The following is a 13,973-nucleotide window of genomic DNA, read 5'->3' as shown; positions in this document are numbered from 1 at the left end:
CAGAAAATAAGAAAATGGTAACCACTTGGTCACATGTCTTAAAGAACAGATAAAGTCAAGTCTGCATAGACATGCTATTTTGAAAAGGTCACTGAGTCCTAGAACTAACAAAATAGCTCAGTGATTGCAATAGGGATACAAAAATGAAACATAGTACGTAAATCCAGCATCTGAAAAGCAACATTAAACAGTAAATAAATGATTATAGCCAGATAATAACTCAATGATGGCAATTAGTTAAGTCAATGTTCGTAACAAACTCTTGTAGCAAGACTTTATGAAAAACAGCACTAGCCCAGTGAGGGCCGTTCTTGGCAAGGAAGATACATCAGAGGCTAGGCCCTACTTCCCAACCGTCGACCAGTCCTGCTGAAGTCTGGGGTCAGGAGAGCCGGTCTTGTGATCGCCATTTAAATTCCATTTGTGAAGAAGTCTCATACTGTCTTCCACAGAAGACACGACAATAGTGGAGCTCTCTCAAGAAAATAGTAAATGCCTGGGGAAGCCCCACCTATATACTATACTAGCTTTCCAAAGGTCCATGGTGTCGGGCTGAAAAGAGTGTCTCTTGATGAGGGTGTACTGTGATAGGTCTCCAAAAAGTTGAAGCGGTCCAAAAGCTTCCACCATGTCAGAAGAAGGTCTAGCTGCCTTGAGCAAGGATTCTTTAATGTGGAAAAAATGGACTCTCATTAAGAAATCACTCGACGACCCTTCAGGAGCACTGTGGGCCTTCGGAACCCTATGAATATGGTCCAATATCAGATCCGATGAGGTAGCGGTAGGTAGCAGCTTCTTAAAGATCTCGATATTATAGTCATGTAGGCTGCTATCAGAGATGGATTCAGGAACCCTCTGAGCTTGAGGTTGTTTCTGCATGAGCGGTCTTCTAAATCTGCAACTTTATCCCGCAAAGCTGGCACTTCTCCCTCAAGGGTATCATGAGAGTCGATAAGGGTATTATGATATCTCACTACCTTACCCATCTTTGTTTCCAGGTGTCCGGTCCTCTTGCCTAAATCCTCAATAGAGCTTTGGCAAGACTGCAACAAAGTACAAAATTCAGATGCCACTTTGTCTTTAAACTGGTGTAACAAAAGCTTCATGTTGCCCAGCGTTAAGGCTTCTCTGTCCTCCAGACTTGGCGAGGAGGGGGGTTACGAGGTGAGGATAAGGCTGTCATGGGTGAGGAAAGCTTAGGCAAAGGGCCTGATTCGGTGGCAGGGACTCCAGTCCCCTGAGACGTGTTACGATAAGGAGAAGGCTAAAAAAAGGCGACTTGAGAAATTGATTTGGAGGCTTTATGCTTTTTTGGAGGCATAATGTAGTACCGTCAAACGAAAAAATAACACTAGTAGAAAGGTGAGTTCAGTGGGGGCCTCAGAACGGCAGATAGCTTCTATGCCACGTGTGTAGATGTGTCGGCTAAAATGATTGCAGGGAGACATGGTGAGTACACATTTTTAAAGGTGATTTACATCCTGTCAGAGCAACAGCGGAGATGACTTCAAGGAGTGAATGGCATCCACTTCTCAACAGAGAAACAGTAGTGAGGGCAGGGGATTCCAACCTCAAAACTATATAGGAGGAAGTTCACAGCGGAGTGAGCTATGGCACAGAGGACAGATGTATAGGAGGCCCAGGCAGGAGTGTGGAGATGGCATAAACAGGGCAGGCTGCCCTATAAATGCACTGGCACTATGCAGGATAGGACAACTGTATGATGCTGGTGTAAATGTAAAATGTCTGCTACAGAATTCACCTGACAGTCCTGGGTGTAGAGAGAGGGTTGTATCATAGTCCTGTGATGTCAGGGGGACCCGGGGCGAGAGACCACTGCAAAATGGGTGAGGCAGGTGTCTGCAGGCTATTCCGCGGGTTCCACTGTGGCCGCACTCCGCTCCTGGAGCTCACGGCCGGGTCTCCTCTAAACTCTAGCCCCTGGTCTCAGCACTGGATGGATGGAGGTCACATTCGCCGGGTGATGGGGGGAGCTGCCTGACCCGCTGGTGCTGCTCAGTATGCTGCCACAGTTGTGGGTAGGTCCCAGGAGGGGCAGAAGTGCTGTGCTTGTTGCAGGCTCTCTGAGCCCCAAGTATCAGACAGGCGGGAAGGAGAACTCACCAGCTGTCCAGAGCTGCCACGGCCGCCGCCCAGCGCGGAGGGCACCAACTTCTGCCGCAGCTCCTGTTGCAAGTGTGGATGCCACTGCTCCCGATCTCCGTGGTGAGGGTGTTCCGCTATGCCGAGAACCGAATCTGGGACATAGGGCCAACTGCAGCCCCAAGCTGCACTGTGAATGGAAGGCCACAACCCGCAAGGACCCTAATAAGAGTCCTCCGGCTCCATGGCTGCATCCCCCTCTATCACACAAGCTGGGGGGTGGTATCAGGAGACAGTGGTGGCAGAGGGAGCCCCCAATTATGAATAAAACCCGTAGTATGTCTGGGTCTAGCAGGAGCTCCTGGAGTCAATGTCCGTTTGCTTAGCTTGCTAGGCCACGCCCCCACAAACAGCTATTTTAAGGAGTAAAATATTTAAATTCTATGATTTATTTTTTGGTGGTTCTTAGGTCTTTGCTAACAGAACCACCTGTGCATCTTCCTCTGTGAATACACCCTCCCTGGAAAATGTCCTTACCCTGGTTTGAGTCACACTGCTTTGATAGGCTGACACTTGAAGCCATGATCATTAAGTGGTCTTTTTTGTTCAATCATTTAGATTATGCTTAGAGCTTGAAAGCCTACATAGGCTGGGATCTATCACTCAGTGTGGAAGACATACACTATCTGGTGTGACTACAGTAGAGTCTCTGAGCCCCAGATCAGGATGGCTTTGATGAGGGGCTTATTATGTGTCAATTCACAGCCCATTTTATCCCCTTTCACTAGAAACTGGCCTGCATTTTGGAGTTTCAGACCTTTTATCCAGGGTTTTTTTTCATATGCAACCATGTTATATTACCCTTTAAGACTTAAATTTGGACTCTCCAGTAGAATTAGGGGGTAATTAAGACTGTATCGCTACAGCGGCAGCGATCGCAGTCTGAATTACTTTGTGGAGTGCGCATGCACAATGGCCGTACTGCGCGTGCACACCCCGGGAGCCCAGTGAGATGCTATCGCATCTGCCTGTATGACAGGCAGAGGCATTCGCGGGAGGGGGTGAATATATTTTTTTATATTTTTATTGTTATTTATTTTTATATCTTTTATATTTCTTATATGCCTCTTATGATATTCAATTGCTGCTATACAATATAAATTATGATGACTTCCAGAAAGTGGTCGATAAATATATATAAGTCATGGAGACTGACCATATGGAGCGCACTTGACCCGCAAATTAGTATTACAACACACAGCGACTTGGTGGAAATTCATTGATATAGCGACCCACATGACCGGAAGTTACGATTATCTATATGGAACGCATTTGAGCCGCAAGCGGGAAGGGCAGTGTGCAAGAGCTTGATGGGAGTTCCTGTGAAGACGCAGACCACATGACCGGAAGTGACGATAACGGAAGAGCGATGTTTTGAATGTTCTAACGAACTGTTCCACAGCTGACTTTGTTTTTTATGAATTGTGGGGGTATATAAGGGAGGTCTATTACTACATGGGCACTATCCGCTTTGGAAAAAGGTTAAATCCGTAACGCGTTAAGCGGGATCACGTCCTCTGTATCCTGATGGATTCCTGCACACCGTTTGTACACTGCCTGGAAGGCTGAGCTGTGGGTAACTGGGACTCGTACTTACCTTGCTGTAAACTACCATCCCAGCAATCCAGTGTGGTGTCCTCTTGGGAATTGCAGGATAAAGACATATGATATGCTTGTTATTCTACTTTACCACGTGAGTGCATTTATGTAAAAATAAAAAACCTATTTGTATAAGGGAATATTGCACTATCGGTCTCTCTTTCTGCTGTATGTGTATCGGAGGCAACTCTGACACATATCCTACAGGTTGAAAGCACAAAGAAAGCTGGGTCCATTTTGGATTTCTTGTGGAGTCTATTTGAGGAAATCTTGAACATAAAGATACCTTGATATGCCTGAAATTTCTGGGAACTTTGTGAGTGAGATGTGTTAAACATATTGGATATTCTATGAAAAGGATTTCTACACTATTGTGTTTTTCTCTCTCTTTACATGAGTGGCATAGGCGTGCGCAGCACATTTTATTAGGGGGTGCACGATTGGAGGGGCGTGCCTATAATCGTCTATTGGGAGTGACTAACACGCCTATTGAGAGATGGAGGGAGAGCGAGGAGCGGAGACGTAGAGAGAGGGAAGCAGAGATGGAGAGAGACAGGGGGAGATGGAGAGAGAGCTGGTAGACAGAGAGAGAGAGAGAAAGAGAGAGAGAGAGGGGGTAGACAGAAAGAGGGGGTAGACAGGGGGAGACAGAGCGAAGGAGAGAGAGAGTGGTGAAGAAGGAAGAAAGGTGCAGGGGAACAGAGAGAGAGAGACACACAGGGAGAGAGAGGGGGTGGAGACAGAGGGGCAGAGATGGAGATAGAGACAGACAAAGAGGGGTAGACAGAGAGAGAGAGAGGCATAGAACAGTAGCAAACGCAGGATTTTTAGGGGGGGGGGTTTCCAGATATGCGAGATAGAGATTATATATATATATATATATATATATATATATATATATATATATATATGTACATACACACACACAGCAAGATATAGCGGCACTTCACAGACTTGATAACGTTAATAACAGCTTTCCTTATTGGCTGATAGATATATATATATATATATATATATATATATACCCATTTGTGTGTGCTTAGGAAGACATGAAAGGGACAGAGAAAGAGGAATGGAGTGAGAAGGGGGGCTTGGGGAGGGAGAGAGAGTGGGGGAGCATGGGAGAGAGAGAAGAGAGGAAGAGGACTGGAAGGAGGAGAGAGAGGCATGGTGAGACAGGTGGCCAAGGTGTGAAACAGAAGGGGGACATGGGGAAAGAGGAGGTACATGGGCAGGGAGAGGGGATATGGGAAGAGAGAGTGTGGGGCATGGAGAGAGGTGGGAGAGAAAGACACGGGTGAGAGGGGGCATTGGGAGACAGAGAGGGGGCATGGGCAGAGAGAGGCATGGAGAAAGAGGGGCATGGGGAGAGGCATGAGGGAGGGAGAGAGAGCGGTGAAGGGTCTTGGGGGGAGAGAGATTTCAGCAGCAGCCAGCAGCACAATGAGAAGAGGTTCCCGTGGAGCAGTTATATTTTACCTGCAGGTTGGGAGGAATCCCTGAGGTCCAACAAGCTGGTCCTCCGGAATGTGCAGTGCTCTAGAGGGCTATCAGTTCCCACAGCCCGGCAACGGCTTTTAGTGAATTATCAGATACGCGGGAGGTAGACGGAGAGGCAGAGACGCGGCACAGGCAGAGGCACGCGCGGATAGGAGACACGGGAGGCGAGAGGAGGAGACGCGGGAGGTTGAGGCCCGAGATGCGGGACAAGCAGAGACACGGGCGGCGAGAGGAGGAGATGCGGGACACGAGAGGAGGAGACGCGGGACAGGCAGCGACATGGGAGGCGACAAAAGGAGACGCGGGAGGAGGAGTATAGGTTGAGACGCCGATGCAGGTGTGAGTTTGGTGAGGAGCACACTCATTTGTACAAAGATCCGCTGTTTAAATAAATGATCAGTCATCTGTGGCAATTGATCGGCTGGCAGGGGGGGTTTCCAGGTACTCAGAAACCCCCCCTGCGTGCGCGTATGTAGAAGAGGAATTATATTAGGCAATAGGAGAGAGTGAGGGTGAGAGAGAGGGATGAAGAGGATGGAAGAATGGTGCAGGGGAACAGAGAGAGAGACATAAGAGAGGCATAGAGGGAGAGAGAGAGAGATTGTGGGGGAGACCGAGAAAGAGGGGCAAGGGAGGAGATGGAGAGATAGGGGGCAGAGAAAGAGAGGCAGGGAAGTGGCAGAAAGAGGGGGGGAAAATGAGAGAGGGGGGGTAAAGAGAGAGATAGAGGAGGGCCGAGGGAGAAAGAGCGAGAAATAGTGCACAAGAAAGAGAGAGAGGGCAGAGGGAGGGAGAGGGGGGGGGGGGGGGGGGCAAGAGAGAGTGGGACCTGAGGGGGAGATAGAAAGACAGAGAGAGAGAGGGGGCCGATGGAGAGACAAAGAGGTGCTAAGCAGCTTGCTACTTGAACAAATCTAGGATTGTGTTTCTCCTACCTCTACAATCAAGTGCTGCTGCACATCATGATGGTCAGCGCCTTTGCTACCCTCCAATGCACGTTTTGGAGCTGGGGACATCAGGGCACGTGGAGAAGTATGAAAGGGGAAGAGCTGAAAGATCAACCCCTCCAGCCGGGGAATCCCACACAAGCAGCATTGTGACCTATGGGAGGAGGAGCTAAGAGAGCGGCCCCTCCTCCCCCTCCGTCCGGCAGGTCCCACACAGGCAGCATTATGGAGTATGGGAGGAGGAGCTGAGAGAGCGGCCCCTCCTCCCCCTCCCGCCGGCTAGTCCCACACAGGCAGCATTATTGACTCTGGGGGGAGGAGCTGAGAATGCGGCTCCTCCTCCCCCTCCCGGCCGGGACCCGGTCATTGCAGCTGCTGTGTTGCTGAACTTCTGAAGACTCTGGGGCACTGGCAGCGGACAGCGCAGCGCTGGCATAACATGAGTCAGTGTGACTCTGTAATGCCTGCGCTGTGGCAGGCACAGGAATGAGCAGCGTGCTGCAGGCGTGGCGTGTGGGGGGTGCTGGACATTAGGGGGTGCCTGTGCGCACCAGGCACCCCCCGTGCGCACGCCTATGATGAGTGGTATTTGATGTTTTTACCTGATGGTGAACACAAACACACAGTCTATAGGTTGTGAAATACAAAGTATAAGATTGAAGAGAACAAGCATTAGTAATATGACTTGTTACATTTGGAAGGCGCCTTAGTGGAGAATATTATATCCTAGAACTGTGAAAATGTTTTGCAGTAGGTGAAACTTCTTTATATCTTTGCTGGGCTGACTTCTGGATCTTGTTGCGCACTCTGTAAACCACTTATTTTCCTTGAGTTGGTGGGGTGTGGTCTGGACAACGGAGGCGTGTCCGGACCATTTGGGGGGGGCGGGCCATGGTGGCTGCATGATGTCACACGCAGCTGCTGCGACCCAAAGCGCGGTGGGTAGCTCCCTGCCGCTGCACAGGAGCTATGCTGGCAGGGAGCTACTCGTCAGGTACATAAGCATCACCGCTGTGCCATGCTTTTATACCTGTGTGGGGTGGGTTGACCCTGACATGCACGGCAGACTTGCCCTGTGCTGGGCATCCCCCCGCATGTCAGAGTAAATGATCGTAGAAGTGCTAAATTTACTACATCTACGTTCAACTTTGAATTCCCCCCTTAGTGTGTATGTTTCATTTAAATCAGGAACTTATCCTGCTGGCTTCTCAGCATTCCAGTTCTTCTAGTTCTGCGAGCCCATTTCATCTCCTGCATGTGATACACCCCTTAGCAATCTATATTGATCAGACTGCTTAGCAAGGCAGCGAGCTGGTCTTCCCTGCACACGTTTATGACATTTTACACATTCTCAATACCTTTTGTGTCTTGGGATGCCCGTTTTGGGTGTTGAGTGTTGCTCACGGTAATTCCAAAGCATTCACACCCTTTATAGGCTCGCTGTGGGAAATCCTAGTGTAAGCAGTTGCCCCTCTGATTGGAGGTAGAGAAATCAGTATATTTGTGTAAGCAGTTGCCCCTCTGATTGGAGGTAGAGAAATCAGTATATTTGTGTAAGCAGTTGCCCCTCTTATTGGATGTAGGGCTTTTGTGTAATGACTGTTACAACTGTTTCTCATAGTCCATCTGGGTAATCTGCCTTCCCTCCCTTATGATATACTGTTGTCTTGTTTCTTGTTTCTGTTATTTTAGTTTGAATGTGATGTCTCCATTAGGGCTTTGTTAGTGAAACAACTGGTGTCCTACTTGATGTAGGAGGGGTATATAGGGGAGAGCATCAATTAGGTTTAAGTAATTGATTTCTCCAAGTGCCCAACTCTATGCCCAGTGTAAGCCATGTCCCCCAGTTTGACAATGAGAAACAGATTTTCAGGAAAGTACATAAGAAAATTTGGATTTTCTTTGTCGTGAATACAAGCACCAAACCTACCCGTGTCTCTTACATAGACATCTATGTGCTCTTATATATACTGGTAGCTCAGGTTACAGATCCTGGAATGCTGCTGTTTCCTCTACACACGCTGCTCAGAATGATTGTAGTGTGTCACATTATCCCCATTTCCATGACTTGTGCAGAGAAAGTGGCAGCATCCTGGTGCATCAGCTGACGGGAGGTATGGCCAGATTTGTAGCATATATCACCTATCTATGCTTTTTACAGGAGGTCAGAATATCATTATTTAGATTTTGCAAGAAACCCTTTCTCCACACCTCTCCTCCCTTCCCCACTGTCCGCTCACTCCTGTGCATCTCTGACACTGGGGGGAGGGATCAGAGTTCTTACCAAGGGGGGTATCCAATTAGCCTTGATAACACAATCTGAGATCACAGCTAATGTTATCACATCTATCTTCCAAAATATCAGGTTATCGCAGCCTGCGCGCTCCCATTTATCACACCTATACTATTCCAAAATGGCAATAACAGGAAACGCTTGATAATTCTAGCTGGCATTGGAGAAAGTGAGGAATTCTGCCTGTACCCCAAAAAAATCAAACTAACTTAGGAAAACATTGTAGACGTCTATTAGTGGCCATAATAAAAATATTTACGGTCATTAAATTAGGTCAAATTTCTGTTATATGCATTTTTTTTTAAAAATGCATTAAGATTATATAAAGCAATTTTTTCAGCAAAATAAGTGCTCTCATTAAATTTGGGGTACATACAAATGGGTATAAGTATATATTTGGGTAATTTTAGGGAACTTTTAAAAAAAAAGAGGAAACCTAATATAAATAATTAAAAACTTCTAAGTGCCTCATTAGTCATTCAGAGGGATGTGCCAGGGATTCAGAACCAAATGGTAACATTTTTAATATGTTTTTTTCATTACTTACCACCAGCTCAAAGATGGTGAAGAGAAATGCACGATAAACCCTACGGAGACTTATCAATAATAACTTATCGCCACTAACACGATACCAAATGATTGCATTTGTGATAAGTTATCAATATACTGCAGCTAATTAGATACTGCCTAACTGTCATTTCATTCCAAATTGATAACATAATTTATTATAATTTGATTTGTTTTATATACATAAGTTGTATCTGTGGCAGGAGGAATGTGGTCTCTGTACTGCACACCTGACTGGAAATGGGAGCCCAGCAATTAGGCAACATACATAAAGACACATCATGTTCCTTATACAATATAACACTGCAACTGATTACAATGGTGATCTTCAGGCTATTAAATAACAGATTTTATTTTTCTAATTTTTTACAGGTAACTTAAGGAGCTGGAGTCCCACTAAGAATAGAAGACAAGGCTGCAGAAAGAGACGGGAAACGATCTTGTTCCCTGATCTAGAAAACTAAAGATATAATTTCTTCTTTAGCTTCTGAATGGTTCAAAGAAACGATTTTCATGTTATGGATAGAAGTTTTTATCCATTACATGATGAGTCTCACAGGAGAGAGACCACATCTGTGTTCTGAGTGTGACAGAAGCTTTACATGCAAATCAAAACTTATCAGACATCAGAGGAGTCACACGGGAGAGAGACCATTTATATGTTCTGAATGCAGCAAGTGTTTTTCCCAGAAGTCATGTCTTCTTATACATCAGAGGAGTCACACAGAAGAGAAACCATTTATTTGTTCTGAATGCAGCAAGTGTTTCTCCCAGAAGTCACATCTTGTTATACATCAGAGGAGTCACACAGGAGAGAAACCACATCTGTGCTCGGAGTGTGACAGACGCTTTACATGTAAATCACATCTTAGCAGACATCAGAAGAGTCACACAGGAGAGAAACCACATATGTGCTCGGAGTGTGACAGAAGCTTTACATATAAATCGCAGCTTATCAGACATCAGAGGAGTCACACAGGAGAGAAACCATTTGAATGTTCTGAATGCAGCAAGTGTTTTTCCCAGAAGTCAGAGCTTGTTATACATCAGAGAGTTCACACAGGAGAAAAACCATTTGAATGTTCTGAATGCAGCAAGTGTTTTTCCCAGAAGTCAGAGCTTGTTATACATCACAGGAGTCACACAGGAGAAAACACAATTATATGTTCTGAATGCAGCAAATGTTTTGCCAGGAAGTCATATCTTGTTATACATCAGAGGATTCACACAGGAGAGAAACCATTTAAATGTTCTGAATGTAGCAAGTGTTTTTCCCATAAGTCATTTCTTATTCGACATCAGAGGAGTCACACAGGAGAGAAATCATTTATATGTTCTGAGTGCAGCAAATGTTTTTCCCATAAGTCATATCTTGTTATACATCAGAGGAGTCACACAGGAGAGAAACCATTTATATGTTCTGAATGTAGCAAGTGTTTTTCCCGGAATTCACATCTTGTTATACATCAGAGGAGTCACACAGGAGAGAAACCATTTACATGTTCTGAATGTAAGAAGTGTTTTCCCCAGAAGTCAAAGCTTGTTATACATCAGAGGAGTCACACAGGAGAGAAACCATTTGAATGTTCTGAATGTAGGAAGTGTTTTTCCCAGAAGTCACATCTTGTTATACATCAGAGGAGTCACACAGGAGAGAAACCATTTACATGTTCTGAATGCAGCAAATGTTTTTCCAGGAAATCACTTCTTATTATACATCAGAGGAGTCACACAGGAGAGAAACCATTTACATGTTCTGAATGTAGCAAGTGTTTTACTAGTAAGAAAACACTCAGTAATCACATGCGGAGTCACTCTGAGGGCCTGAATGCAGCTTGTGTATCATAACTAATGTAACTTATCACAACTGTATGAATTCAATGGAACCAATATTTATTTTCTGAATGTGACAAGTGTTTTATATAAATTTGTCTTGATAAAGACAGGAGAGGTCTGACAAGTGGACCTGGAGGTACTTTTCCCCTTGGGAAGGTCTCTGTGTGTTGGGAACTAGAGCTGCAGTATAACAATAGCCAATGACCGTGGGACTGCCATTACTGAGCTCTGTAATATACAGCTGTTCTGCTCATGCAGGTGCTGGGACTAGTAGAGAATTCCAGCAGCTCCTCTCAGTACTGGGATTCCTTCTCTGACCAGCAGGGCTATGAGTGCTGGGTATTTCTACAGGAACAATGTATGCTGCTCTGTTTCACCGTATGGGTTATTGTACGGGGTGTTATTTTTAACCACTTTTAGATGCCATTTTGTCCATGTTTAACTCCATTTTGTATGTGTATGACCTCATTGCTTTATATACTGTACATACTTTTTATTAGTATTAGTGCTTTGCAGACATATAGGCACCAGTTAGAAATAAAGTCTCACGTTAAGTTACAAGTTTTCTTTCACCTTTGACATAGTGTGAAAGACATGGTGAGTGGGAAGTGTATACAGCTTTTAGGGTGGTTGATAATAAATAAATGTTCCTGTTATCAGTATCTCAGATGGAAACTGTCTAGTAAGATGTTTGGGGTATTGTGTACATAAGTAGGGGAAAGGGTACAGTTGTCTAGAATAACATAAATTATGTTATCCTGAATGACTACTGCACCCAGCGTCACAGACCCTGAATGTAATATCTGGTAAGACAATGTTAGCGTATCCTTGCAGGGTTATAAAGCCTAGAGACTTACACATAGCAAGTAGTTCTGATGGAAGCTAGGTCTGGCTGCAGCGGACCTAGACTTCTACAAACCCCCTCCAGCTTTTAACTTGCAACAAAGTTATTAGGCGGGACCCAAGAGAATGACTGAACTACATTAAACTACTTAGTTAATCGATGACCATCATCTGGGACAGATCTTATAATAGCTGGGATAAGAGCAGAGTGTATCTGATTTCATTATTTTTGGCTCTTCACAAGATATCTCCCATGATAAGAGATGTGAATAAAGAAAAGAGAGTGGAACAGGCACGGCGATGGATTGAGAGTGGTGAAACATTTCATGATGTGATTTTCACAGATGAATCGTCTGTTGCCCTTGAGCGGTTCTCCAGAATGTCATTCCGGAAACGTAACCATATCATTAAAACCATGCCCAAAGCATCCATTGAAAGTCCATGTATAGGGAGGCATATCACGATTAGAAGCTGGTCCCCTGTTATTTTTCGAAGGTACAGTACTATACTTTATTCTGTGCCTGTGTTCTGTAAAAATACATGCTGTACTGTAGAGTATATGTAACTGCACAATAAAATAAGTTGCTTATTAATGAACAACATTTTTTTTATTTCTGTAGGGATCATGGATAAGAAATGTTTCCAAGAAACAATAGTAGAGGGATGTATGGTGCCATTTGTGAATAAATATTACCCAACTAACCATAGGATATTCCAAGACAATGATCCTAAACACTCCGCCTCAGCCAAATTTATGGAAGAGAAAGGTATGAATTGGGAACGCACACCACCAGAGTGAGTATTCTTTCAACAGTGTACAAGTAAAATTTTGGATAGCACTCTAGTACTGTAAATTTATTTTTTTATTTAATACACAGTACAATATTGTATGTTTAATTTTCTCTATTTACTGTAATGTCATTAATTTTTTCTATACGCTTTTTATTTTTTTTATATAGATCACCAGACATGAACCCAATCGAATTAGTGTGGGCTCAATTGAAGAGGTACATTAGGAGTGTTGCGAAGCCAACAACAAAACAGCAGCTGTTGGATGGGATAAAGAAATTTTGTCTAGAAGTACTCACACCTGAACATTGTAATAATTATATAAATCACCTGTATAAACTATTACCTGTTATAGTCGAAAGAAATGGTCAAGCCACAAATATGTAGTTCTGTACTGTATTTTCTGTTTAAAATTTTAAATTGGTGCATTATTAAAAATGTTTATAAAATTGCCTTTGTCTGATTATTGCATAAGCTAATGTAGAATATTATACAGTAGTAATGTTATTGATGTGTATGAACAGTTATTTTCAGTTTTATAAGTCCTGAATAAGAGTACTGTACATTTTGATCAGTGCAGTACATGGAATCAGATGTTGTAATAAATACTTTTTTGTACATTAATATTGATGCTTTTCCAATAAATATTCCATTATACAGTATGGTATGGTACAGTACATGGGGGTAACTATAGTATGATGTGACGTTATAGGGGAGAAATACTGTATACACTAAATGTACAGTAAAATGTTTTTTACTTATTACAAACACACAAATCCCAGATGGAAATCTGCTTTACACAGCAGACAGCTTATGGTGACAGAATTTACCTATTGTATCCCCACCCATAGTCGTGGTATATTTTAGATTGCCTAATGAGACACTTCTGCAGCATTGCCATGGATTAATGTAAAACCTGTGTGGAAACAGTATCTCTATTGAATGCAAAGTACAGTAACAGTACAGTATTACCAGAGCCGTACCTGACCAACATGATGCCCTAGGCTACATTTTGGCTGATGCCCCCTTGCACAGATGCTAGTTCTGCCTCTAACCCTGCACCCCTTTCCCAGCACCATTACCCATTTTGGCACTCCTACCCCTATATTTTAAATAGGAAAAATGTGCACATTTAGTGCCAGCCCAAAACAGTGCATGTTCTTGCTGGGAAGGGGCATGGTAACACAATAATTCCCCCAGTTGAAATGACACAACACAGTACTGCAACTTTATTCACATTATATCATGCAATAGTGTCTCTTATTCTCGTTACATCATATGATAGTACCACATTACTCCTAACAGTATTGCCCCTTATTCACATTACACCCCACCACATTGATCTTTATTTACATTAGACCACAGGTTCTCAAACTCGGTCCTCAGGACCCCACACAGTGCATGTTTTGCAGGTCTCCTCACAGAATCACAAGTGA

The 13,973-nt window shown here is 44.1% G+C and overlaps 1 protein-coding gene across 4 annotated transcripts in view; it reads left to right on the top strand.

Moving 5' to 3' along the window:
* Positions 1–12,988, top strand: part of LOC134989975 (zinc finger protein 84-like) — a 46,322-nt gene extending 33,334 nt beyond the window's left edge. For 2 of the 4 annotated variants that reach the window (XM_063950638.1, XM_063950640.1), the window contains exons 2-5: positions 9,442–11,263; positions 12,093–12,243; positions 12,369–12,543; positions 12,708–12,988. In XM_063950638.1, the coding sequence (XP_063806708.1) occupies positions 9,583–10,917 (1,335 nt within the window). In that variant the 5' untranslated portion in view covers positions 9,442–9,582 and the 3' untranslated portion in view covers positions 10,918–11,263; positions 12,093–12,243; positions 12,369–12,543; positions 12,708–12,988. Of the gene's footprint in view, positions 1–9,441; positions 12,244–12,368; positions 12,544–12,707 lie in introns of all 4 variants that reach the window. The other 2 variants (XM_063950639.1, XM_063950637.1) reach the window with 2 other exon arrangements.
* The last annotated feature ends 985 nt before the right edge of the window (positions 12,989–13,973 follow it).

This window comes from Pseudophryne corroboree, unplaced genomic scaffold, assembly GCF_028390025.1.
Source record: "Pseudophryne corroboree isolate aPseCor3 unplaced genomic scaffold, aPseCor3.hap2 scaffold_1133, whole genome shotgun sequence".
In the NCBI taxonomy this organism is placed as follows: Eukaryota; Metazoa; Chordata; class Amphibia; order Anura; family Myobatrachidae; genus Pseudophryne; species Pseudophryne corroboree.
Note: the sequence above shows the minus strand (reverse complement) of the source record. Positions and strands in the feature narration are given on the sequence as shown.